The sequence below is a fragment of the Balaenoptera musculus genome, chromosome 17, assembly GCF_009873245.2.
Source record: "Balaenoptera musculus isolate JJ_BM4_2016_0621 chromosome 17, mBalMus1.pri.v3, whole genome shotgun sequence".
Classification (NCBI taxonomy): domain Eukaryota; kingdom Metazoa; phylum Chordata; class Mammalia; order Artiodactyla; family Balaenopteridae; genus Balaenoptera; species Balaenoptera musculus.
The window spans coordinates 15,781,488-15,809,070 of record NC_045801.1 but is presented as its reverse complement, the minus strand read 5'-3'; the positions used below and the strand labels follow the sequence as shown (position 1 = coordinate 15,809,070).

The window sequence follows — 27,583 nt, the reverse complement described above, 5'->3', positions numbered from 1 at the left end:
GCTTCTCTTGTTGCGGAGCACTGGCTCTAGGCGCACAGGCTTCAGTAGTTGAGGCACGTGGGCTTCAGTAGTTGTGGCTTGCGGGCTCTAGAGCACAGGCTCAGTAGTTGTGGCACACGGGCTTAGTTGCTCCGCGGCATGTGGGATCTTCCCAGACCAGGGACCAAACCACTGTCCCACCAGGGATGTCCGGGATATTCTTTTTGGTTTTGTTTTGTTTTGTTTTTTGGCCACGCCCAAAACTTGCAGGATCTCAGTTTCCCAACCAGGGATTGAACCTGGGCCATGGTAGTGAAAGCCCAGAATCCTAACCACTAGGCCACCAGGGAACTCCCCGTGACAGGATATTCTGTAAATATTTTCTCTTGTCTTTTCTTTATATTTTACATTTCTAAATGAATGTGCCCAATTTTCATAAAGCAAAAAATAGCCAGCTTGAAAGCATAACTAGGCAACTAAAGCTTGGTATCTTTTACAGGCTTTCTACCCACATTCGGACCTGCCTGGATTAACCTGTATGGCTCACCCAGGAACCAAGGTCTGATGGATGACTACCAGGAATTGAATGAAGGTTTCGGAGAAGGCGTGTCATTCAGGGGCAGAATTTTGGTGGAGATTGCTGTGGAGATCCTCTTGGGAGGGGCACAGGAGTTTAAATTCTCCAAGGCACGCAAGGAGCTCAAGCTGTCTTCAAAGGACAAAGACTCCAAATCTTCCAAAGGCTTAAGTAAAGACAAGGGTGACAAAACTGATGATGGAAAAGCCCAGCAGGCTTCAGACAAAACCAACTCAACAGAGGTCGAGGTGGAGCCTTTCGATGTGCCCCTGGAGGTAGGTCTGAGCACTGCTCCACCGTGTCTGTGATTTGAGCCCAGAGCAGGGACAGCACCTGCCACAGGCTTCCAAAGACCCGCAGAGGTGACACTGCCCCTGCAAAACACGTGTTGGCTCAGCCCTGTATTCCGGGGCTGGTCCTCTGCCTCTTCCTGCTCACATCACAGCCATCTGCTCACGATACATTCCATCCGCGTCCCCCCCAAACACGGATTCCCATGGCAACCAAAGTAAAAGAGAAATAAAAGTGCTCTGGGGGAGCTGGTGGGAGTGGGTGGTGGGGTGATGGACTGCAGTCTATCCGTGGCCTACTTTTGTTTAGTTTTGTGAGCTTAGCGTACGCTCTGGATGTGAGATAATGTGGGATGAGGGAGGAAGAGGAGGAAGAGTGGGTGACAAGCTGTGGGATGAAAGAAATTGAGAAACCTATTCTCCTGCCCCGACGGCTGTCGGGAAATCACAACTGGACGGAATGGTTATCTTTGCTTGTGATTCAACATAATGCACAGCAGAATCTTTTAGCCCAGTTCTGTGTTATGGTAGAGAGATCTGGGGCTCCAAGAGGAATACAAACGATGAATATCCTCTCAATTGTTTAGTTCAGCAATAGTACTTTGTAGTTGCAGACGAAGGAATTTTATGTTTTGTTGGGTAGTTTATAGCTTGGATGATTCTGCCTCTGGGAGTGTGTTTCTCAGGTCATCCAGGCAATAATTGCAGATGGGGAAGGGAGGTAATGGCCAGTCTCCCAGAGCTGTCCATTCCTAGTAGAGACTAGACAGATGGAAGGATTTTTAGTATGTCGGTCACCTTAGCTTTGGAAGAGCCACTTAATTTTACTGCTGGGAGCTAATAAATCTTAAGAAACAGTGTGGGGGAGAGGTTGTAGCTCAGGGTTGGAAATCTTGGGGATTGGTCCTATTCATGGCTCTGATACTAACACCTCTCCGTGTTTCAGTTTACTCATCAACAAAATGGGGTGGTAATGGTCCCTCTGTCGTAGGCACCTCCTGGAGTGAATGAGGGAATAGTTGTAAAATGGTCTGCAGAGTTCTTAGCACATCCATGGTGAGCAGGCAATACCTTGGCTGTTGCTGTAGTTACCAGTGTGTTTCTATGGTTTACTCCCACCAGCAGGGGAAGGTTATTCAGAGCTCTCCACCCTGCTTGACTTTTTTTGGACTTTGCCAAAAATTGTGGGTAGCTTAGTGGCCACCTAAACTGATATACCCTGTATCTGTCCCTGTTGAAACCAACCATTCTTTTCTAAACAGAGATTGCAAAGTGGAAAGGGGCTAGTTGAAGATTTCTTTAACCTGTCAATATCTTCAAGATATTTTGCTGAGGCCATCTGAAAAAGTAAAGTCTAGCAGAAAGCCAGGGTGACTGGGAACTTATGTGGGGTAGAGCGTCCATTTTTCTACAAGGCCAGGGGGCCATCTTGGCTATTGCGTGGTACGAGAGGGCAAAATTCAGACCCTTATTTCATTCAAACCCTTATTTCTCCTCCCTCCTCTCTTAATCTTGGCTTCTGGTTTGTGGTCAGTTCCTTGCTGTGTTTATTAGTTATCTATTGCTGTATAACAAATTACCCCCAACTTTAGCAGCGCAAAATAAACAAATGTTTATTTCCTCTGTGGGTGAGGAACTTGGGAATACCTTAGCTTGGTGGGTCTGGCTCAGAATCTCTCATGAGGTTCCCATTTAGATGTTGGTAGGGGCAGCAGTTATCTGAAGGCTTGACTCAAGCTGTAGGATCTAATTCCAACGTGGCGCACTCACATGGCTGTGGGCAGGAGGCCTCAGTTCCTCATTACACGGACCCTTCCATAGGCTGCTTGAGTGTCGTCTTGGAAGATGACTTCCCCCAGAGTGGGTGATCCAAGAGAGAGCAAGGCAGAAACTGCTGTCTTTTATGACCAAATCCATGGAAGTCACACCCTGACATTTAGGCCACATTCTAATTGTTAGAAATGAGCAGCAAGTCCAGGCCATGCTGAAAGGGGTGGGGCAGGGAATTAGCCTTCACCTTTTAAGGGGAAGATTTTCCAAGAATTTGTGTACATATTTTAAAACCACCACACTGGGCTTCTACCTTTCTCAGAGCCTCAACAGCTCAGAGTTTGCCCTTACCAACATGGTAACATCCTTTTTTTGCAGCATCTTCTTCTTTTTTAGCTCTCCAGGGTCCTCCAGCTCTAATCTCCTTTGCTGCAGCCTTACTCTCATTGCATATCTGGACAAATGAAATCCCATGTTGCTGGCTTTCGAAACTCACCCTCATCACCACCATCAAAACTTTTCTCCATTAGGTCAAACTTTGTATTCATTTTTAAATCCTCAACATTGGAAGGAATAAAAATAGAGTCTGACTGCATGAAATTTATGGTTATAGAAAGGGAGATAAGACATACAAAATAAATATACAGGAAGTGGAAAGTGATAAGTGTGATAAGTAGGGACAGAGAAAGTGCTATTATTTCCTGGAGTGAGTGCAGTATAATGATTAAAATGTTGGGCTCCCAAGTAAGACAGCTGGGTCTAAGATGTGGCAGTATGGTGCAGTGGTTACTGCCCCAGTCTCTGGACAAACATTCCCTCTGTTTGAATCTTTGAGCAAGTGACATAAGCTCCTTAGGTTTATTTCCAATAATAACCTCTACTTCATCGGCTCACAGTGAGGATTTAATGAATTAATACAACAAAGTGCATTTTAGAACAGAGCCTGGCACATAGTAAGTGCTCAATAAATATTAGTCATGTTTAGTAACTTTGGACAGATAGCTTAATCTTTCATGGAATTGCAGTGTCTTCATCTTTAAATGGGTATAATAGAAAGATCCCCCTCCTAGGATAGTTATGAGAATTACATGAGGTAATGTAGGTAAAATTCTTAATACCACATCTGACACATAGTAAGAGTTCTGTAAACATTACCATCATCATTTTTCTAACTCAGGGAGTCAAGGGATGCTTCCAGAAGAAGAGGCATTTGGGTTGGACCTTGAAGGGTGGGTGGGATTAAGACATGAATTATAGTTGAAATACTTATGGTGACTGCCACTTGCAGCATTGATATGAGTAGGCTTTATAATAGGTATTGCACATGGATGATTTCATTTCTTCCCCGTGTAGGTCCTACTATGATGTTTATTTCACAGACAAGGAAAATGACACCCGGACAATGGACACGGCTTGCCCAAAGTCAACAGCTAGGAAGTAGCAGAGTTGGGATTTGAAGAGGGCATTGCCTGGCCTTGGAACCTGCTGTCCCTCTTCCAGGCTCTATGGCCTCCATTCCCTTCAGGTCTCTGAGTGGTTTTTAACCTCCTCCCAGATAGTGAACTTGGTCCCAGGAAGGTGCGATAAGGGGCTGGCTTACAGCCAAGGGACACAGTGGTGGCAGGTGGGAGTGGTGTGTGCTCTGTGACTAAGAGCCAGCACTGGGTCCCCACCCTGTCCCACACTTTCTGGTCAATACAAACATTTCCTGCTGATGCCAACAGCACAGGAGGCTCGTGTGTGAAGGAAGGGTCTCAAAAAAGAGAGAGGAACAGAGGTCAGGGCTCTTGATTGAAGGGAGCTCTTAATCTATGAAGCCACGACTGCTTTATTTCCTTAAATGAACCTTATTGCTTTTTCTGTTGAGTTTAATAAGTCCAAGGGTAAAACCAGAAAGCACAGACTATAAATCCAGCTCATTCAGCCTCTTCGCTCAGAAATGTGATGCTGTGTCATGTGGTGTCCCAGCAACACATGCTCCTTGAACAATCAGCCTCCTAGAAAGATACGTATACCAAGCTTACCTTTAAAATAAAAGGAAATTTGATTGTCAGGTTGAAGCTCAGAAGGTGGCGACTACATCATTCTAGATAAATGGCTGAATTTGGATTTGCAATTTGTAGGTCCTGGTTTCTGCCAGTCTGATTAGAGGGGAAATTATGTGCCATTCCAGGCTGACACCAAGACTCAAGTTTCTATAAATTACCTTGGACCGGGTTGGCATCACTAATTCAGCTTCCTCCTGCTAAAAAAAGAGCCAGCCCTGTCTAATGTATTTTTTTCTTTCTATAGATTGTACCAGAAAAACAAGAGGAATTTTTACTCTTTGGAGCATTTTTTGAAGCTACCATGATTGACCGGAGGATTGGAGATAAACCCATTAGCTTTGAAGTTTCTATTGGTAAGTGCAGACAAGCACGGTGCCTGGCACATGGCATGAACTTTATACCTACCTCTTAAATAAATGAATTAGTGTGTTACGTGAAGATGGTAGCACTCTGCTGGAGGTTTGCACCTCAGGAAGAAATGAATAAATCCTTGTCCACTCTGGTGTCAATATGTAAGGGATAGATTTATTTTCATACTTAAAAAAAAGGATTAAGAGTATAATTTGCATTCAGACAGACCTGGACTACTAATTCTGGTTCCCTTACCCTAGGCTCACTTAATTTCTCTGGGTCTCAGTTTCTTCATCTATAAAATGGGGATAATGATAATTCCTCATGGAGCTGTTGCAAGGGTTTAATGAGTTAATGCATGCAACATGCCACACATATAATAGGTGCTGTTATTATAACTCCCAGCAATCTTCCTGGACTGATGTACATCTGGGAAAACCACTCCAAGAAAGACCATTCTGTCAGAGAAGGTCTTGATTTATATTTGGGAAGTTCTCCATCAGTGGAGCAAAAGGAAATGGAGATGGAATCCAGTTAATTTGTAACTTAAGTAATTTTTACAAAAAAGAACCTAAGATGTATGTTGATGATGGCTTAGTATCATTGTTAATCTTATTTCTTTGGTCTGACCATCACTCTACCTTCATACTGAGAGCTTATTTCCCTGCCCTGGGAAGACATAAACTTGGATCCCTTCTGCCAAGCAGCCTGATTCTGCTTATTGACACCTGGCCCTTCTCCCCTTGCTACTGGCTCTTCAGGTAACTTTGGGAACTTGATTGATGGGGGATCGCATCATGGGACTAGGAGGAAGTCAGTTGACCAAGCTGGAGAAGATGCCCTTCCACTGCTGCCTGAAGGAGAAGGGGACGCAACCATGCCCATGGTCTCCACCACTCACCCCGAGAAGCCACTCGTGACAGAAGGGAACAGGTAGGAGACACAGCAGGTGAGAGTAGCCGGGGTTTCTGACAGTAGAAGCTTGACCAATTTCTGGGACTGTTTGATTCAGTTCTTCCCTAAAACTGGAAACACTCTTTATTTTAGTTATAAGAACAAGGTGCAAACAAGGGCAACATGGTAAATGCCACTCTCCTGAATTCTTAGTAACATGTTGACAACTCTCCAAATGACACATCCAGGGAATTCATTTAAGGGCAGAGCAATGATGATGGTTATTATTATCATATCTGAAGCTCCATTCATTCTATAACTTTGAAGCATAACAAGGTAGGAAGGTCGGATGTTAAAATTGCAATCCAAAATCCTATTAACAGTTGTTATAGTCATCTGAATATAATGTAAACTCAAGTTGGTGGAATTATTAGATACATGATTTATTATCTTATTTTTGCCCACAATCAAACTGAAGAACTCAAAAAGTGAGTGTCAGCCACCAGAAAAGACCGTTTCAGAAAACTGCTGGGGCACCTACACGTACCCTCATCGATCTTTAATCCAAGTAACATTTCAACATGCAAAGAGAAGTGAAATTATAGAACTGTCTTAAGAAAGTGATGTCAACCAAATGGTTTATGAGAAGGGAAAGCCACACGTAGAGAGATTCTTCTGTGTTCTGAGCTTTATGCTATGAGTAAAAAAATATGATCTCACTGGATTGTCATAAAAGAGCACTGCTCTCCCCGTTCACATGTGAGGGGATTGGAACCACATTGCTAGTTCTCTTCAATCTTTGCTCTTCTCTCTCTGGGCACGAACCCATGGCTTACTGACCACCGTTAGAATAATGGCTCTCACATCTATTTCCCCAGACGGGCTTCTTTCCTGAGCAGCAGGTCCAAACACCTCCATTTGGGTGTCCCCGGATTATTCACCAGACTCATTGTCTTCACAGACAACTTTGCCCCTTTTCCTATCTCTCCCATCTCAGAGACTGGTCACACCATTGTCTGCATCCTTCAAGCCACAGATCAGAAAGTTGGCAATTGTTCTCTTTTCCCTTCCTACCCGTATCCAATTAGTGATGAAGTCTGGTCATTTCGAGTTCTCAAGTGTGTTCTCTATTGCCATTTCTTTAATCTGGCCTGTCAGCACCTTTGGCCTAAATTATTTTAAACACCTCTTACCTGACTTGGATCTGATTCAAGAAATTCACCAAACTATCTATCTGAACTCCCCAGTCCCCTGATTGACATCATACAATGACATTGCCATTGACATCTGTCTGTGGTTTTCAGAATTAATTTCAGAGGACATATTTTGTTGATTTGGTCCCTACCCACTTCTCTACGGTAATCTCTGGGTATTCCCCAAACTCCACCATGCCTGCGGCGCCATCCCCCAGGTGGATCCCGTTGTTTGCTGCGTCTGGGCCTGTGAACACCTCTTCTTTCTGCCAGGCAACCAGCGCCCTCCTCAGAACTGCTAACTTCCGTTACTTTCCGAGACTAAGTTCAAGTTCCCTTCCCTGAACCCCAAGTCTTATTTGGACTCCTCTACTCACCTCCATCAAACACTAATCGCACTGCATTAAGACGTTTTTACTAGTCTGTCTCCCTATCAGACTGAGCACCCTGAGGGCAAAGGACTGTGTCTTGTTCACCTTTGGATCTGCTCATCTCCACGCCAGGCACGTAGTAGACGCTCATAACTGTTTCTGAATGAGTTAAGGACACGCTATAACTGGGCTGGGCACAGGGTACTATGTGGGTAGAGAGGGGGAGTGGAGGAGGTGAAGAGTTGGGAAAAGTCACAACCAAGGTGACATCCTAAAGGGCGAGAATGAGCTTAAGGGATAGAAAGCGATTGTCTGGGACAAAGTAGGAAGCAGTAAGTGAAAATAATCCTAGCTTCTTGTCCTCTCATTTTTGAGCATGGCCTACGTTTTCTAAATCCTGTCTCTCCCACGGACCACCCTCCGCCTCCCACGGACCACCTTCTTTGGGGTCTTTTTTATGGGTCCCTGGCAGCCATACTTGGCCACCCTCCTTTACATGCACCAAAAAGGACCCCAAACTTCCCAGTCCTTTAATGGCTTCTCTGTCCATTCTCGAAACTGAGGACCTCAATGAACAGGATCTGCAGCTCTGGGAGGCTTTTATGAGACTCAGTTGTACTCTGCATCCTTTCGCCGGGATCCTTTTCGCAGTGAAAACATCCCCACCCTGTTAGACTAGCCCGTTGTTGACTGTTGGCGGGGATGTCAGGGGATGTAGTGTGGGAAGGGTTTGAGAGGAAATGAGAGCTCTAAGGAACCCTCAGATGGACCTCACATTAGTACTGACAGGCTGGCTCGAAGAGACCAAAATGTCATGCTGGTGTTTTGGGGCTTTATATTCCTGTCACTATATCGAGGCTCTGTCCACATAGTGGCAAGCCAGGGTGGCAGCAGCTGAATTGGAAGATTCTCTAATAGACCACCACACACACACACGCACGCATGTGCACACACAGCATCTACACATATGCACATACACACACAATTTGTCTGTTGCCTCCATTGAAATACCACCGTATAAGGGGTGGTTCAGGACACTTAAAACATCACCCTGCATTTGTTCTGGGCTTTCCAGTTTTACAAAGCACGTGCATTCACATACAACTCAGATACGGGGCCGGAGCTCAAGAATGAGATTGGAGCACAAGACATCCAGAGTCGGGTCATCATTTGCTTCTTAGGGTTCCAGGCCCACGCTTGCCCAAAGTCACAAGGCCGGTCGTACGTCAGGGCAGCCATTCAAACTGGCAGGCTTCTCTTCCCACTGGCAACATGGTGCCCTCCCATCTGCTGTCCTCCATCTGCACTGTCATTTGCCTGAAAGACCACCGCATCCCGGACCACGCAGACCCAGTAAGACCCGGAGGACCCTGGGCACCAAAGATAGAGGCTCTGAACATCATTAGCACAAAATCATCCAAACCAAAGAAACCTTGGAACAAAGTGCAACAATAAGTGGGAATTTATTTAGGTACAGGATTCTCAGTGCCATAATTTTTCACAAGATAAAGGAAAGAGCAGTTTCGGAACTTCTTTATTTTTAATTTTTATTTTGTTCTCCTGCTGTAATAATAACCTCAGTTTCTGCCAAGAATTTATTTGGCTTCTCTTCTGAATGGATGCCTGCTGGTTTATTTTCTGCAGAACAGACCATGGGGCACCTTTGCTAACTTTATGGCCTCTAGAAGAAATCTGGAGGTTGGAGAGCTAAAAAGAACAACATGTATTCTTTCAGGCTGAAGTTCTCGGTAGCTTTTTGAATGGAAACAAAGCTCTCTCTTTCACCTCACCATCCCAGCCCAGCCTCTATAAGCGCGCGTGACTCCAAACACTGTTCACATATATTAGGGCCACCTGTCCAACCACGCCCATGACAAGAAATGTGCTCTGGCCTGCCTTCCACGTTTCTCTTCACACAGACCCAGGTGTTTGTGGGACAGTTACAGGCGGCTGGGGGTAAACCTAGTTAAGAATATAGCTGTCTTTAGGCAGGGAACTTCAGCTTCACCTTTCAACTTTGCTACACCTCTCCCATCTTCCCTGCTTTCACATCCATCCCTTTCCTCCTTGGGAACTGAATTCTACCAGTTAGTTCCTTCTTTTCTGTCTTCAGTCTCATCCTCTTAACTTTTTTCTTATCATCATTTAAGCATATCCCACCATCACCATCAGCCATTATCTTTGGCTCCACAGCTCCCCTTCCAGCTACTTTGCCATCCCTCTCGTCCCTTCTTAGTCAAGCAGGTCATCTGCATTACTGGCACCAATGCCCAGCAACAATAAATTTTGTATGGATGGATGAATGGACGGTAAGCCATGGAATGCTGAAGTTTAGTTTGGAGCACATGACTTCATCTTCATTAATATTATTACCCTCTTAGATTTCTCTAGCGATTTCAGTTTATAAAATACATTCACATCTGTTATCTCAATTGATCCTTACACAGTCAGGGCCTAGCATATAGACATTAAAAGGAAAAATATGTTAGTTTTTCTCCTTTCTCTCTTCTCTCAATTGGAAAGAGAATTTCTCCTTGAAGAGGGCTTGCCTTCCCTCTGGTGATCATTTCTAAACTTTGCCCTGGGTCAGAGGGTGGTAGCTGTTATTACCTCACCATTGTAGCCATATAACAGTTCGTCGCTTATTGTCCGTGGATCCCCAAGTAAAGGCTAAGGATGGAATTAATAGTTTGACTATTTTGTCATCACCCTTCCCCCAACCCACCCAGAACATACAAACATGAACAGGTTACTGGGATTGTCTGAAAAACACTGATCACCAACTAACTTCCAGACCTAATGTGTTTTCCCAGGAATTACAACTATTTGCCATTCGAGGCCAAGAAGCCCTGTGTCTATTTCACCAGTTCTTGGGGAGACCAGACGTTTAGGCTGCATTGGTCCAACATGCTGGAGAAAATGGCAGACTTCCTGGTAGGTGACTCTGACAGGTGATGGATTTGAATATTGGGAAGCTGGAGGCAAAGGGGATTTTTTTCCACCCAGTAGAGGGTCTTGACCTCAGTTTAAATACAAGTGAATTGAGGCTGCTACATTTGGAGGACACCTGGCTCCTGCCACATGGACGCAGGGGAATGAGAATACATTTTGTAAAATCCCTTGACTTTAAATCAAATTATCCAATTCAAACCCCTGCTCTGCTTCTAACTGTTATAGGACCTAGGGATAGGCCACTTTCCCAATCTCCAAAGGCAAGGAAGGGATGGATAGCTTTCTCACAAAATTGATAGATCTTAGCTTCAACTAATATGAAATCCTAAATCCTTAACAAGGTGGACAATGTCCTCCAAGTTCAAGCCCTGACACCTCTTCAGTCCTATATCTCACATGCTCTTCCTCCTTACTGTATTCCAAGCATGCTGGTCTCCTTTCAAGTGTCTCAAAGAAACAAAGCTCCTTTGTGCCTCCTAGCCACCTCCATGCTGTTCCCTCTGCCAGGGCTGCTTGTCCCCTTCATGTTTCTCCTGTGAAGCCCAGTCAACGTCTAGGGCTCATATTTAAGCCCTTCCTCAGAGAAACCTTCTTACTCGCTCCCTCTTACCCTCTTCCATCATGTCCTGTTCTTTTCCTTCAGAATTATTTGAGGAATTGAGTGTGTGAAAGTATTTAAAACAGCACCTATATGCAAAAAATGCTAGGCTGTCCCACCCAACCCCTGGGAGGTGGAGGGGGGAAGAAAACCTGGGAACACTGCTTCTTTGGTATCTCCTTCCCTTTGTGATTCCTTTTCGTTTACTCTCACATTTCTCTTTCCAGCCCACACATCTCATGGGCAGTGTCCTCTCCTCTCTGTCCCACTGTGCCTCACCAGGGGACCCTGGTCTGATCTCTCTCATTCCATGAAAACCCACACTAAGGAAAGCACACATTTCTCTCTCCCATTTGCTTTATAATTCTGTCTTCAGTTGTATAAAACAAGGTATTGGGGGCTTCCCTGGTGGCGCAGTGGTTGAGAATCCGCCTGCTAATGCAGGGGACACGGGTTCGAGCCCTGGTCCGGGAAGATCCCACATGCCGCAGAGCAACTAAGCCCACGAGCCACAACTACTGAGCCCGTGTGGCTAGAGCCCGTGCTACACAAACAAGAGAAGCCACTGCAATGAAAAGGCCGCGCACCGCAAGGAAGAGTAGCCCCCGCTCGCTGCAACTAGAGAAAGCCTGCATGCAGCAACAAAGACCCAACGCAGCCAAAAATAAAATTAATTAATTAATTAATTAAAACAAAACAAAACAAAACAAAACACAGTATTGCCTCTGGCCACGGGGATTCCAGGCATCATGGAGGCGGAGTCTGAAAGCGGTTACGGAGGCCGGGTTTGGAGTCATGCCATGGGGAGGCCGTGGACTCGCTTTTAACGGCTGGTCTTGCTTCTCCTTCAGCCAAAATAGTTTATTTCTAAAAGGCTTGACCAAACAAATCAGAATATTTTAATCCCTAGAGGCCATAGTAGCCTTGAGCACTTGTTTCTAATTCTTTCCCAGAGCCAGGATCCCTGCCGTGCGCGGCATATCATGGCTAACCTGACTGAACGTTTACGAAGCACCAAGCACGGTGTGAAGAAGTTCACATCTCCCTATGGGGCTATAGGTGGGTACCATTATTACCAGATTTTACAGATGAGGAAACTGGGCAGAAGTGGGTGAGGTCACCTGATAAAGCCTGGATTTGGATGTCGTAGGTAGTCTGGCTCCCAAGCCTAAATCTTTAACCACTCCACGATGTTGCCTGTACTTATAGTGAAGGGGGAAAGAGAGAAATATATGTCCGTAGGCATGTGATGGAGGATGTCGTTTTTGTAGATTCTAGCAAAGCAGTGGTGACATGTACATTGCCCCTTGGGTGCCATTTTCCTCCAAGCCATGAAATGGAACCCTAGAATTTAGGACCCAAAGGAAAAGTACAATGATTAAGTACGCAAGCATATAGCCATTGTCATATACAACCTGTCTTCTTTTCCGTCAACACCCCACCCCTGACAAAACCCCCCATAATCAGAAGAATTGATAGCCTGTTAGTTTCAGGGATTGTTCAGCGTGGTTTTACTCCTATAGAACAAACTGGCATGAACATTGCTTTTGAAGTTTTTGATAATTCTATCTAATTTACTCTACTTTGTTAGGTATTTCCCATGACATTAGGTTTCCCTCACAAGGTAGATTCTAAATAAATGGGACACAGTTCAGGAATAAATCTGGGACAGAAACAATGAGTTTGAGCAACACAGGAGAAGACTTGAATCTGGACCAATTCCACTTAAGAAAGGAAGGTTCAAAGTTAGAATGCAGTAGCATTTCCTGGTTCAGACATACACGAAAAAACAAGAGATATGTTCCTTCATTTTCTAAACAAAATATTAGCTCAATATTATTTCTGTGGGTGTTAGAATCAGTATCTCCACTATGGTGTCTCATTCCCACCTCTCATCCCGCCACCTCTGTGGTTTGTTTTCAGGAAGAAGGTATAGAGGAAGTGAAAGAACTGATTAAGATTTCAGAGGAAGCCCCAGAAGAGAAAATGAAGATGGTGCTCAGCGACTTCATCAGTCAAAGCAGGTACTGCAGAGACAGCTGTCATCTGGGCAGCTCAGCTGATATGGAATCAGCTTTTAATTACCTTAGAAGATGGTCGATTTTACATGCATTCATATGGGCATTGAATAGTGTTATATCCATCTTAATTTTGTTCAGTCATTTAGCTGCAACTGTGGGCTTACTACTGCTTCCTGACACTTAACTAAAACATAAAGCAAAGGGGGGGAAAAAAAAAAGGAAAAGAGAAGAAAAGAAAGACTGCAGAGACATTTTATGAAACAAGAAAAATGCTGGTAGTGTTAGCATCCAGCATGGCTCTTTGCATCTGGTAGGTACTCAACAACTATCTGGCAATTAGATGGATAAGTTATATCAAATGCTATTTAATAGAATTTTTTATACACCACATTAATAAGCACCAATTAATGACTCTTATTCCAGGAGGTAGACAATATAATAAAAGATGAAAAAATAGGGTGTATTAGTTATCTATTACAGAGTAACAATAACCCTCAAATTTAGTGGCTTACACATATTTATTATTTCACAGTTTCTTGGGTCATGAATGCAGGTGTGGCTTAGCTGGGTCCTTTGCTCGGGACCTCTCCCAGGCTGCAATCAAGGCATTGACTAAGGCTACAGTTACCTCAGGGCTCAACTGGGAAGGACTCACTTCCAAGATCACTCATACGGACATTTGCAGAATTCAGTTCTTCATGAACTGTTGGACTGAGGATGACTGAGGGCTTCAGTTCCCTGCTAGCTGTTGTTTGGAGGTCATTCTCAATTCCTTGCCACGTGAGCCTCTCCAAGCTACCTCTCACAACATGGCAGCTGACTGCATCAGAGTGAGCAAGAGAGAAGAGTCAGAGAGAACATGCCAATAAGATGGACGTCACGGTCTTTTATAACCTAATCTTGGACGTGACATCCCAGCAGTCTTGATGTCTTCTGTTAGAAGCAAGTCACTAGGACCAGTGCACATTTTCAAAGGGGATGAATTGCACAATGGCAAGAAGAACAGGAGGTGGGGATCATTGGGGCCATCTTAGAGGCTGCCTTCCCCATAAGGAAACAACCTGATGAATTAGGTCAAGACTTGACCAACAATGAGAATTTGTTATAATAGAATCAATGGAAAAGGAGTGGCTATTCATGTGATGGAAAGAAAAAAATTAATAGATTCTCGTGTTCAGCTTTGTAAGTTTTGTCTTTCCTAATCTCTCTACTACCCAAGCCTTTTTTACTTAAAAAAAAGAAAGCAAAGAAATAAATATGTAGCTTTTTCTCTCTTTATTTCTTTTCTGTTTTTCATATAGAAGCAATATATATCAGTGCTACTCCTGCTGTGAGCTAAGTGTCACCTGCAAGTCCCTTGAAGCATCTTTAAAAGCTTCACGGTCATATTTTTAGAAATTGTGGGCAAATTAATAGCTCAATAACTTTTCTCTACTAGGGGTTTACTTGGAGGTGATAATTATTCCCCTTTCTCTTCAAGTTTAAAGCCAACTGAAAAAAATATTCAGTAGGGTCAGACAGAGATCAAACGTTCATTTTATATTTGGTAAACTTGGATTTGAGAAAAAGTTTGTACCTGAGGTCAAGGAGACTTTGTGGTCCCCCCACCTGTTTGAGGTTGAGCAGCTGGACTTTGGGGCTTCCCCCCAGAAGGGATGGACCACCTGCTGTGTACAGGTGAGGAGGCTGCCCACAGGTGGCAGTGGGCTGGGGCTGAAAGAGGAGGAATGAACAGAATCATGTGCCAAAGTCATCTACCCCCATTCTGGTGGGGAAATAAGTTATTTCTCCCCCTGTGAGGAAGGGAGAGAGATTAGAAGCATCCATAATGTTTCCTAGAGCTGATCCATCCTGGGAGTGGAATGGATTCCTTCTACCTCTAGGAAAGAAAGATAGACAGGTGGCACCAAGATTCCCTCCTCAAAATAGACTCCTTTTTATTCTTTTTAAAAATGAAGAGAAAACGCAATGATGAGTATGTCCAAAGAGAATTTCTGATTGAAGTTTCCAATTACCAGCAGGCAGAGCTCTGGTGTGGGACCCTTCCCTGGGAGGTATGGCATCTTAGATCCCCCTTTTGTTCTTTTGTAATTGATTCTTTTCATCACAGAAATACTAGATGCTCATCTTCAACAACAACAAAATGCAGGATGTATAAAGGAAAAGTGTTCTCAACTCTCTCTCCAATCCCACTCAGAGAGAAGAGTTTGATTTGTCTTCCTTTTTTCCTGTGCATTTGCAAACACACACATTCATAAAAATACTCTATTTCTTCATAAGTATCACACACTTTGTTCAGCAGATTGCTTTTTCACTCAGCAATGTATCACTGGCATCTTTCTAGAGTAGTATCTAATAGTCATCCCCAGTGTTCAATCACGTGATATGTATCATGTAGTATTTAACTAGTCCCTTACATTTAAGTTGTTCTGATTTATTTTGCTACTATAAACAATGCTACAATAAACATTACTAAGTAAACATATTTTTGCAAGAATTTTCAGTTATTTTTGAAGGATAGAATACTAGTATAATTTTTGGATCAAATTATATGGACATTTAAATTTTGATAGATGCTGTCAAATAACCTCTTAAACATTATAATAATTAACACTCTCCTATCATAATAGAGGAGAGTGACTATTTCCCTTCGAATATTATCAACCTTGAATATTACCTGGTTTTTAGTAAGTGAAAATGGTATCGATTTTAATTTAAGTTATTGCTGATGAGGGAATATCTTATTTCCCCAAATTTAAAGTCATTTCTGTTTCTTCTTCAATTGCATTCATAACCATTACCATTTTCCTGTTGAACACATTTTTAACTTCATCCCTCAAAACGTTACTATTCAGTCCTTTGTATGGTTTTAAAAATGTGAAGACGTAGCCCAGTTTTGAGTCTAAAATATTTGCTCTACATACAATTTTCAGGAACATTTTGGTGTGTGTTAAATTTGTAAGATAAAGGAAAACTGCATTATTTTGTGTTTGCTGTTATGAACTTGGATAGGAATCACAACAGGTATATAGTGAAAGAAAGTAGAAAAACAAACATCCCCGAAACTCATGTGAGGTCTGGCACTATTTCCCATTCTCATTTTGTCTCATAGGAAAGTTAGTGCCTTATTGCTTAATCCAAAATGAAAAATCTTGGTTCTGTGGCTTCATCAACTTTCCCATTGTATTGCAGAAAGTATACTTGCAAATCTCTGGAATTATATAAATGAATTTTCACTAAGTAGGTTTCAAAATTGTTATTCTCTTATAGTGCCTTTGTCTCTGAAGTGGAAAAGAAACCCAAGAGGTTGAACCAAACCAATTTAGATAAGAAACGACTTACGCTCTGTTGGCAGGAGCTGGTACGTGAAAATCTATTTATACTTGCAAAGAACTAAAACGTGTGCTTTAAAAATAAACCTCATGGATGAAGCATAGGTCATAGACCACATGAGGATAAAGTTCTAAAAGTTATACAGCTGTGTGATATAGAAGAATGAGAAGGGAATAAATAGATGAGTGAGTTGGAGAGGAACTAGCATTTATTGAATGTTTACAAGAATGAGCTAGAAGCCCACCAGCCCTATATTCTATTCTGATGTAGGACTTGTTCACTTTCTTGACGTTTGTGTTTTGTCAAAGGCTGTGGACTCTTTCACTTAACCTTCTGCCTCCTAAGCTGAGAGACAAAAAGAAATAACTAAACTACCTCTCCTTGGTGTTCTCCCATTATGAACTGTGTGAGAAGTTATGAGCGTACCTGAGGGCAGGGCAGTGGCTGGTACCTCTCTGTGCCCTGGAGACCCTGCACAGTGCTGAGTGCCTTAGAGATGTTCGGTCCCTATTGAATGAGTGACGACTGAGAAACGCCAGACCAAGTCAGACCCTGATTATCTCTCCTTGAAACTTCAGTTCCAGCAACGGCACCAAGGGACGTCTTGTATGAGGCCATGATGATTCTGCAAAATAAAATTACTCAGTGTTTGGCCAGGGACATTTTAAAGATGTGAGTGAGGCCCACAGAGATTAAATGATTTTATTTAAGGGTCACAGCTAGTTAATCACACTGCAGAGACTAAAGCCTGAGTCTCTGAACGCTTGACTCATCCTTCTTTCCAGAAAATAAATCAAGTTTTGTGTCCTCCTCTACTCCAAGGAGGCCAGACTCCCACCATATGTAAGATCGGCTTCCTACTCCATGTCTTTCTCAGCACCTCTGACTGTCTCTGCAATACCCATGCTCTACAGATAGCCCACAGAGCGCTCTCGTTTCCTGTGTCCGACAGTCTTTGTCCTGAACAAGCCCAGGATTTCAGTACTTTGCGTGGCCCATCTCTCTCTCCGCATTTCCAGCCTCTGGGTGGACACGTCCACTGCTTGCCTCATAGCACCTCTGACTCAGTGTATCCCACTCAGCCCATCATCTTCCCACCGAAGCTTGTTCCCTGTCTTGTATCGGTACCACCAGCCTCACCTGTTGCTCCACTCAGAAGCTTAAGAATCAACTTTGAATCCTGTACCTCAGCGGTCCCCAACCTTTTTGGCACCAGGGGTCAGTTTCGTGGAGAGGATTTTTCCACGGACTGGGGCGGGAGTGGGGGCCGTGGGAATGGTTCAGGCAGTAATGTGAGCGATGGGGAGAAGCAGAGGGAGCTTCACTCGTTCACCTGCTGCTCACCTCCTGCTGTGCGGCCCGGTTCCTAACAGGCCGTGGACCGGTACCGGTCCACAGCCCGGGGGTTGGGGACCCCTGCTATACCTCACAATGAACGGTCTTTTTTTTTTTTTTTTTAATTTATTTATTATTTAGTTATTATTTATTTTTGGCTGTGTTGAGTCTTCGTTTCTGTGCGAAGGCTTTCTCTAGTTGTGGCAAGCGGGGGCCACTCTTCATTGTGGTGCGCGGGCCTCTCACTATCGCGGCCTCTCTTGTTGCGGAGCACAGGCTCCAGATGCACAGGCTCAGTTGTTGTGGCTCACGGGCCTAGTTGCTCTGTGGCATGTGGGATCTTCCCAGACCAGGGCTCGAACCCGTGTCCCCTTTATTGGCAGGCAGATTCTCAACCACTGCGCCACCAGGGAAGCCCTAAACGGTCATTTTGACCCCAGGCCAGGTTGAGACCCCAGCCCTTAGAGACTCTGGCACTCACTCCATTCTTCACCTCCAGGGCCACTGCCTAACCCGAGTGCTGTAGCGTCTCTGGCCTGGGCTCTCACAGTCATTTCCTACAGTTCGCCTTCCATACCACAGCCGGAATGGTCTCCAAAACACAAATCTGCTGAGATCGCTCTTGATTAAAAAAATCACTGGAGGGACTTCCCTGGTGGTGCAGTGGTGAAGAATCCGCCTGCCAATGCAGGGGACACGGGTTCGAGCCCTGGTCTGGGAAGATCCCACATGCCGAGGAGCAGCTAAGCCCGTGCGCCACAACTACTGAGCCTGCGCTCTAGAGCCCATGCTCTGCAGTAAGAAGCCCACGGACCGCAACAAAGAGTAGCCCCTGCTCGCCGCAACCAGAGAAAGCCCGTGCGCAGCAACGAAGACCCAACGCAGCCACAAATAAATAAATTTATAACAAAAAAAAAAATCACTGGAGTCTCCCAATTGTTCATAAGATAAAGGCCAAATTCCTTCGTGCATGATATACAGGGCTGTTCACCGTCTTGTCCCAGCCTACTCTCCCAGCCTTGTCTCTCGATGCTCCCTTCCCATGTATCTATGTGCCAACGATTCTGAACCCTCACTGATTATGTGCCTTCATATGTAATTGTTCCTTCCAACTGGACTGTACTTTTTCTTCTTATCATCTGATGAATTCAGTGCATTTTTTGCTCAGCACAAATATCATATTATCCATAAAACCTGGCTTTGGCCCCTCTGGTCCCATGATGCTTTACACATTTTAGTTATTTGCATGTATTGCTTTCACCTCACCAACTGTCAAAGTCTCAAGGAAAGGAAGCTTGAGTCCTCCTCTTGTCCTAGGCCCTGGCTCCTAGGACAGTGATTGGGAAAATGCGGGAGAATGTATGTTTTGTACAAAATAAAACTCTTGTTTTGTTTTAGGAGGCCATAGCCAAGGAGGCCAAGGGGCTCACTCAGCAGCAGAAGAAAAAGTTATCTCTTGATGAAATGATCCAGGCAGCCCAAAACTTTGTGGAAAAAATCCGCTTCCTTGTGGATGAGGTAATCAACTATAAAGGCAAAGCTCATTTGGAAGATTAGACCAAATATCTTCCCAGTGGGGTTTGAATGTTTGATAAGAATGAAAGATGAGCAGTGTTTTCTCTCAAGCCCTGCTGAGCTGAGCCGGCACTATTCGTTTGAAGGGTGAAAGAGGGTGTTTTTTAATTAAGCCAAACATGTACAGCTTTATCGATTTTTTCACGAAGCCTGAGTATTCAGCCGAAATAAAAAGCATGTTCCTAAATAATAATAATAATAATAATAATAATAAAGCACACTCCTTAATAGGCTCAAGAAAAGTCAAAATAAACATGGGATCTTTGGTAGGTTTTTAACTGTAAGGAAATTGAAACTCATGTCCAGTAAAAGTTAAAACAGCTTCTCATTTTAAAGTTAATCGTAAGCAATATCTTCTGGTGACTACTAGAATGATCTAAAAAAAGTCCTCGTATTTGCTTCTGTTAAATACTAGGTTTTGTGGCGGAAGTTTTCAGGGAGAGGTACAGATTTACTGCTTCTGTTGTTCTTGAAAGGTTTTTTTCTTGTTGCAAATTTATCATTCCCTGGAGGCATAACAAGCGTGAGATAGTCACTTTGGAATGCAGGAATTTTAATGAGCACCCAGAAGGTTCAAACCTGGTCTGTGACTGACTGACCGTGTGGCCAGAAAACCTCCACAAGGATGTTTCTGTTTCCACGTCAAGAGAGAGGGGATGCCTTCTTAGGGTACCAATTACACTAGAGGATTACGGGGTTAGAAAAAGTATCTGCTTCCAGTCCGAAAATGTCAAAGCCTAGTTTATGACAATATGCCTCCCTTTTGTTTTGGAAGCTATATTGGCTCAGCAATGTGCATTTCAAACACTTACAACATAATGGGCCTCTTGGCAGGGAATTCTGCAATTCTTATCTTGATTAGCTCAACTTTAAAATCTAATTTTCTGTGCAATTTAGTACAGTTTCTCCTGAATAAACTCCTAAAATGGAGCGAAAATACTTAGCAATTATATTTTAGGTATAAAATCCATTGTAAAATTGTTTTTCCTTCCTTAAGAGCAGATGGAAAGACATCCAAAGACATTCACGGATTTTTGTTTTCAGTGTTTCATTTGAATGTTCTGGAAATGTTACCTGGCTCTTAGGAGGTCCAATGCTGGAAGCTAAATCATGATTACAAGATTGCAAAGAAAAAATCCATGGGAAGGTGGAGCAAACGTTTGTTCTGCAGACGGAGAAAAATAGGCCACAAAGATGCCAAGTCACGGGTCCGACTTGCATATTGTCAAAGCATGATAAGCAGTTTGGCGTATGGGGCTTCCGTGACCTAAGACTTTTTCAAAGAAGCCACGCTTAACTTGCTTGGTTGCATAGGTGTTTCAGTACCCAGAAAGTTTAAGTCACAGAACTTGTTGTGCAGAAGGGGTGCTGTTGCAGGATAGGAGAACCCTGGAGGTGCCGTGTAAACACCCACCTATCAAATCCGTCCCCTCTGCCTCCACAGCCACAGCACACCATCCCTGACGTCTTCATCTGGATGTTGAGCAACAACAAGAGGGTGGCATATGCCCGCATCGCCGCCAAGGACCTGCTCTATTCCCCCATCAGGAAGCGGATGGGTCAACACTGCGGGAAGATCAAAACTCATTTCCTCAAAGTAAGTCCGTACTATTTTTGACTCAAAGATGGGAATCTCTGTTTTTCCTGGGTTGCACGGCATTCCTAGTGTGTGTCCAGATCTCTGAGTTGACCCTAAGACTTTCAAAAGTCTGAGGACAACTAGAACATCTTGCCCCCTCTTGATTCAAGTTGTGTTTTAGGAGACCATCCTGGGGCGGAATATTTTCCAGTTTTCCAATAACTATGTCACCAGACACATATAAGGTGTTTTTTAAAAAATCTAGTGGAGGTACCTTAAGGTTATTTTAATTTTTACTTCTTTGATTACTAAGAAGAATGAACATTTTTCTATTAGTTTCCTCTCTACTTTTCTCTTGAGTAATTTATCTATGGCATCATTTTACACGAGTTCATCTATATTTTAAAAATAGACTTCAAAAAAAATTACAAGAGGAGAGGTTGCTATTCCACAGAACTGCTAGTTTAGGATTCCTGGCGGCTTTACACTGTAAAAATATGATAGTCTTTTCATCTTGGGTCCCTGCACCATTCATGAACACAGGGTCATAGGCACAATCTCTGGATAGATCCTACTGTCTTTAAATCAAGATTTGAGCCTTTCCTGGAGACCCTGGGTATTCTACCTCTACTACAAAGACATTTCTATCCCAGGAGTGAACTTGAGCAAACATGGAGAAAGACTGGTCCAAAAGCTTAACACTCACCAATGGCTGGCAACAAGAGTGTGTGATGTGACTGATTAACTTTCCCAACTCACAGTGGGCTGTCCTGCCAATCTGAGTTCTGATTATTTGCTATAACATAATTATTCTTCCACTGCCTTAGAAGGGGGATGAGAAGGCTCAAAACCATGCCATGTGAAGAATAGGTGAGGATATGACAATGTTTAACTGAGAAGAGAGATTTGACAGCATGATAGAGGTTTTGTATTCATAGGGCTTCCACATGGATGGTGGGGTGATTGTGTGTGTGTGTGCGCGCGCACGTGTATGTTTCCAGAGGCTAGAGCTGGGCCCCACGAGAGCCATTACAGGAAAATAGTTCCCTAAATGGAGGTCTACAATGTGTCCTTTGTCCCCTTGATATGAATATGGCAGTGGGCAGCTAGATTAGACAGCCTCAAAGTGCATCCAATGGCTAGATTCTACTGTTGATGTGATTGTTATGGGGGGCAGACAGAAGAGGCATTACAGGGTACTGGTTTAATACTTGAGCTTTGAAATAAGGTGAACCTGGGTTGGAATTTGTATTAGTTTACTAGGGTTGTTGTAACAAAGTGCTACAGTGTGGCTTAAACCACAGAAGTTTATTATCTCCCAGTTATGAAGGCTTGAAAGCTGACACGAAGGGATTGGCTGGGCCGTGGTCCCTCTGAAGGTGCTAGAGAAGCATCTCTTCTAGCTTCTGGTAGCTCCTTGGCTGTGGGAGCATAACTCCAATCTTTATATCATGTTCTCCCTGTGTGCATGTCTCTTTTCCTATGATGTCCTTTTTATAAGAATCCTACTCCAGATTGATCTCATGTTAACTCTGTCTGTAATGACCCTATTTCCAAATAAGGTCATATTCTAAGGTACTAGAGGTTGGGACTTCAACACATGCATTCGAGGGGAATACAATTTTACCTCTTAGTGAATTCCAGGGCTAATATTTAGGAGCTGTATGATTTGGGGAATGTTACTTAACATCTCTGTGTCTCCTGTTCTTCATCCTTCAAATGGGGATGAGGTTGAGGATTAAGTGGATAACTGCACGTAAAAGAACACAGAGTGTACGTCCCCCAGGGTCATCACGCAATAAATGTTGGCATTCAAACAAATGGGAATCCAACATCTAGGGGACATTTCTGGAATTGTGTGCCCCCTTCACATCCAGGGAAGTGTTTGTGGTTCTGTATGTTAGATGTTATGGAAAAACCCAAATGAACTTTTTGGCCAACCCAATATTTTCTGTCATGTGCACAAAAGGATTTTTAAACCCACCTCTGTAAAACTGTAACTGAAAAAGAAAAATTCACCCTAGTTATTCACCACAAATATTTCTTCAGCTTTCTCATTCCAAGGAATTCTGGGGTCGAAAGAAACACCTGTCTTAAAGATAGCAAATCATTTCAGAAAGCCCTGTGCTAAAAATAAGAGAAAACCAGCGTAAAGTTATTCCTTCCTAAATATTTTGATGTATCCCAGAATTATTTAAAATTAGAACAGAGAACAACTGTCAACTAAAGCCAAAGAACAGACCTAACTGGGAATTCAGGACCTTTGCCCTGTGGCCTTGGCTTACTTCTTTACCTGGATTTTCCTTTTGTCATTGGGATTGCTTTGGGTGACAGCTTTGTAAATGTTGAACACGTTGTTCGATTGTCCTGACATGATGAAACATCTTGATAAGATGAAAACTATTTTCATTCCTGTTTTAATTGTTACCCCTGCTTTTAACTCCCTCCCGCCACCTCCCTTTAGCCTCTGTTTCTCTTCACTGAGTTGGTAAATCTGAAAAAAGCAAGAGCTGCTCCAGGGAGACAAAGGATTCACCCACCTGTTGCTCACTCCGGTTTCTTAACTGGGAATTAGAAAGTGCAGTGAGACAAAGCATAGAATGTAAATCTCTCAGATCTCTAGATTTTTTCCAGAGTCACCTCAAAGTTTGTTCCACGGAACAGCTGTCCTTTGAGTGGCGCCATAAACATCCCGTGTTCAAACACATTTAGAGGTTGCCGTTGTATCCCCCTCTTGGAGTTTCACAGTGCCCGTCAACCAGTAGAAAAGTCAAAGTCCTGCAGTCAGGAATCATATTTTACAACCCATCCTTGTCAACCTTATTCATCTAGAATAGCTATTTACAAATTTTAGGAAACTGCTATGCCTAGGGGGCCCAGGTTGAGGGAATATTAATCTGAAGGAAACAAAACTGCCTCACCTGAAGTCACATGGCTAGGTAATCTGGAACGGCAATCAGGTTTTCATGGTCCCTGTTCCATGATCTTTCTTTCTCTCTAATGCCTTCTCTACGAGTCCAACTCCAAAGTACTTATTAAAGCCTACTGGAATATGTGAGTATTAAAGAAAGGATGGATATACCTGCTTCTTCTCCTCTGGTCCTATGGCATCTTCTCTCTTACACTTGACTTTGCATTTGAGTAAGTGAATGCAAGTTGGCCTGCCGGTCTAGATGTGCGCTCTTGGAGGGGAAGCCCAGGACTGTGTCGCAGTCATTGTGATGCCCTTCTGGCCCCACTCCCTCAGCAAGGTCTGGTGGCACTTGGTAGTAGTTGCTGAACTGAGTTTCTCACAGTCCTCTTGGGGAACTCACAGAGCAAGACAGGAACGCAGGCAAACAACCAGGCACAATTTGAGGTTCTGGGGCTTTCCACGGGTGCCTGGGAAATTTTCAGAGCAAGTGGTAGCCTCTCCTAGTGGGATTTTGTGATTCTCCATGGAAAAGAAGTGGTGCAGAAGAAAGGGGAATTGTGCATTGACGGGAAATCCTAAGAAACACTAAGAAGAGGCACTTAGAAGAGTCAACAAAATCTGGAGTGGTGGCCACTTTCAGAGCCAAAGCCTTGCCAGAAATCCTGCACCCAGCCAAGTCTGGGGCCGGAGGTTCCTTAGATGGGGGTGAGGAGTTCCCTAATCCTGGTGACGGAGAAATAAAGGAGCCACTCTGCATTGAGTTGTGTCCTTCACATGTTGAGAACGCACGCACCCACACACCACACACACACACTACTACACACATAAACACAAATTCAAACAAACATAAATATAAATACAAATCTGAGTACATTCAAAGGAGGGAAAGCAGGGTAGTAAGGGAACTTGAAACCACATTGCGTGAGGAAGGGGTGAAGGGATGAGAGGTGTCTGGCAGGAAGAAACAACGTGGTAGGGCAGGTAGATGCCTTCAAGCCCATGAGGGCCTGACCTGTGGAAGAAGAATTCGAGTTCTTCTGAACAAAGCAAAGAGGCAGAGGCTGTGGTTGGAACTCAAGGCAATTGGAAGTCCTGGGAAGGGGGACTTCAACTCAGTGTGGGGAGAAGCAGGCTGTGGGTGTTCAGAGTCCAGAGCCCAGATCTGGTATCATCTCCCCTGGTTCGAGTCCTGGCTCCGTCACTTAAAAGCTGAGTGATCTTAGGAACTTATTTAGCCTCTCTGAGCCTGAGTTTTCTCATCTATAAAACAGGGGTAATAACCATACCTACCTGTTAGGTTTAAATGATCGCACAGGGCCTGTTGAAGCTTCAGGCCCCATTAAACCTGGATCCTCCTCTAAAACTGTGCATCGTGGCAATTGGGGTCATTGGTCTCATTTTAATATGAGCCCCAGGGAAGGACCTCTTTTCTCAAAGAGTGAGGCCCACAATGGCTCCTACTAATGAGGTGGTCTTCCTTGTAACCTTTCCCCAGCTTCCTGGAAAACATCCGGCTGGTTGGTCGGTGCAAGCGAAAATTGACCTGTACATGTGGCTGGGCTCCACCAGACACTCTAGTGCCATTTTGAACAACTTACCAGCAGGCTATGAAGCAGAAATGTCCTCCAAAGGGCCTGGCACCAGTAAACCCCCAGCTAACCTGCTCTACCAAGGTATGATGCCCACTGGGCAAAGAGGGTCATAAGATGTCTCTGGTGGGCTTCTGAGGGGTGACATTCATGAGCTGTTTGCATATTATTTTAGGATCAACTTATTTGCCTCTTTTAATACAGTTTCTAAATTTTCTTTCTGACCTTCCAATGTCCCATCTAAAGAATAAAGTGAAGTTATTAAACATATCTGGAATAAATATTTATATTTTTCTGTTAATGGAGAGAATGCAATATGAGTTTCTTTGTTGGCAGACTATATAGATTGAGTTTGCATTTAAAGCAAAAGATGTCTTTTTCGGGCCTTCCCCGGTGGTGCAGTGGTTAAGAATCCACCTGCCAATGCAGGGGACACGGGTTCGATCCCTGGTCCGGGAAGATCCCACATGCCGCAGAGCAACTAAGCCTGTGAGCCACAACTACTGAGCCTGCGCTCTAGAGCCCACGAGCCACAACTACTGAGCCCACGTGCCACAATTACTGAAGCCCGTGTGCCTAGAGCCTGTGCTCTGCAACAAGAGAAGCCACCATGATGAGAAGCCCGCGCACTGCAATAAAGAGTAGCCCCTGCTCGCCACAACTAGAGGAAGCCTGTGCACAGCAACGAAGACCCAATGCAGCCAAAAATAAATAAAATTTAAAAAATAATAAAGCAAAAGATGTCTTTTAAAGAGACATCAGTAAGTTCTTGTGCTCATAGGACCTGTGGAATTAAAGCAGATTTCCTTTTACATGGCATTGGGGTTTTGACCCATAAACAGCAGCCATTTACATTTCCCAGTAATGACCCGATAGAAACTGGTATCATTGGGGTCACTCATGTTTCTCTAGCTTGGTTCTTGAGTTGGCTACTTTTAGCAATTCAGCATGGTTTATGTAATCCTCTCTTCTATGTAGGTATTTTCTATGAGTGCCATCATATTTACATTTCCATATAATTTTGAACTTTATTCTAAGCATTAATGCCTTACAGTTGCATTTTGCTTTCTGTTTCCAAATTGCTTCAATTTGCAGGATCCTTGCTGCTGAATTCAGATAGAGTAGAACACAGTTTTACCTTCACTTCAAATGAAGTTGAGTTTGTTTTTTTTTTTTTTAACATCTTTATTGGAGTATAATTGCTTTACAATGGTGTGTTAGTTTCTGCTTTATAACAAAGTGAACCAGTTATACATATACATATGTTCCCATATCTCTTCCCTCTTGAGTCTCCCTCCTTCCCACCCTCCCTATCCCAACCCTCTAGGTGGTCACAAACCACCGAGCTGATCTCCCTGTGCTATGCGGCTGCTTCCCACTAGCTATCTATTTTACGTTTGGTAGTGTATATATGTCCATGCCATTCTCTCACTGAGTTTTGAATTGAGCCAGTGTCTGAAACACTGGAGGACTGTCTACAAATCCAGGTTTCCCGTGTTGCACAAGGCTCCTCTGATGCTGACTGAACTTGACTGCCAGTGGAACCTAAATGGCTCAATAGTTAGAGAAGACAGAGTTCTAGAGATATTTATCCAATGGTTCAGCTCGTGGTTTCCATGCCCAATATCAATGTGTAAGAGCAAGGAAAGCTCAGCTCTGTCTTTTTGAAAAATGCACAACCCCTACCATATGCCAAGCATTGTGCCCTACACTTTACACATAGGATTTGATTTATTTCTCACACCAACCTTGGGTGGTTTCTTCATTCTATAGGTGGAGAAAGGATGTATTGGAAATGTTTAGAAATTGCCCAAGATCACACAGCTAGTCAATGATGGAACAAACTGTCTCCAAACTCTTCTTTATTTCCACTGCTTTCCATCCTGTCTTAAGAGTTTTCATCTTTGGGTGAAAACACCCACATCAAGTTACCTTTTTATTTCTATAGACACTATCTCTAGAGACCCAAGGTACCTGGACATATCTGCTGTCCCAGCTACTAACGATTCAGAGGAGAGGAAAGGCTTTTTCCAAAGCTTTCTGATCCTCTGCAGCATGTTCTTTTCAAGGAATGACCTAATAAACTTTCTCGGCTGTGCCCTGACATTAATGGCTTTGGCTGCCTTCCACACCTCCTGGAGAATTTCCTTTCTTCGTTCATTTTATGCTTCAGAACATATCCATTCAACCAATAATTAGTTTGTACCTGCATAT

General features: G+C 43.6%; 1 protein-coding gene across 1 annotated transcript in view; it reads left to right on the top strand.

The window, feature by feature from the left end:
• FER1L6 (fer-1 like family member 6) overlaps nucleotides 1–27,583 on the top strand; it is a 124,496-nt gene that overhangs the window by 30,344 nt on the left and 66,569 nt on the right. The window contains exons 11-19 of the mRNA XM_036829851.1: nucleotides 479–831; nucleotides 4,909–5,017; nucleotides 5,777–5,948; nucleotides 10,287–10,407; nucleotides 12,947–13,047; nucleotides 16,315–16,405; nucleotides 19,111–19,230; nucleotides 20,732–20,884; nucleotides 25,276–25,453. Coding sequence (XP_036685746.1) covers nucleotides 479–831; nucleotides 4,909–5,017; nucleotides 5,777–5,948; nucleotides 10,287–10,407; nucleotides 12,947–13,047; nucleotides 16,315–16,405; nucleotides 19,111–19,230; nucleotides 20,732–20,884; nucleotides 25,276–25,453 — 1,398 coding nt within the window. The remainder of the gene's footprint in view (nucleotides 1–478; nucleotides 832–4,908; nucleotides 5,018–5,776; nucleotides 5,949–10,286; nucleotides 10,408–12,946; nucleotides 13,048–16,314; nucleotides 16,406–19,110; nucleotides 19,231–20,731; nucleotides 20,885–25,275; nucleotides 25,454–27,583) is intronic.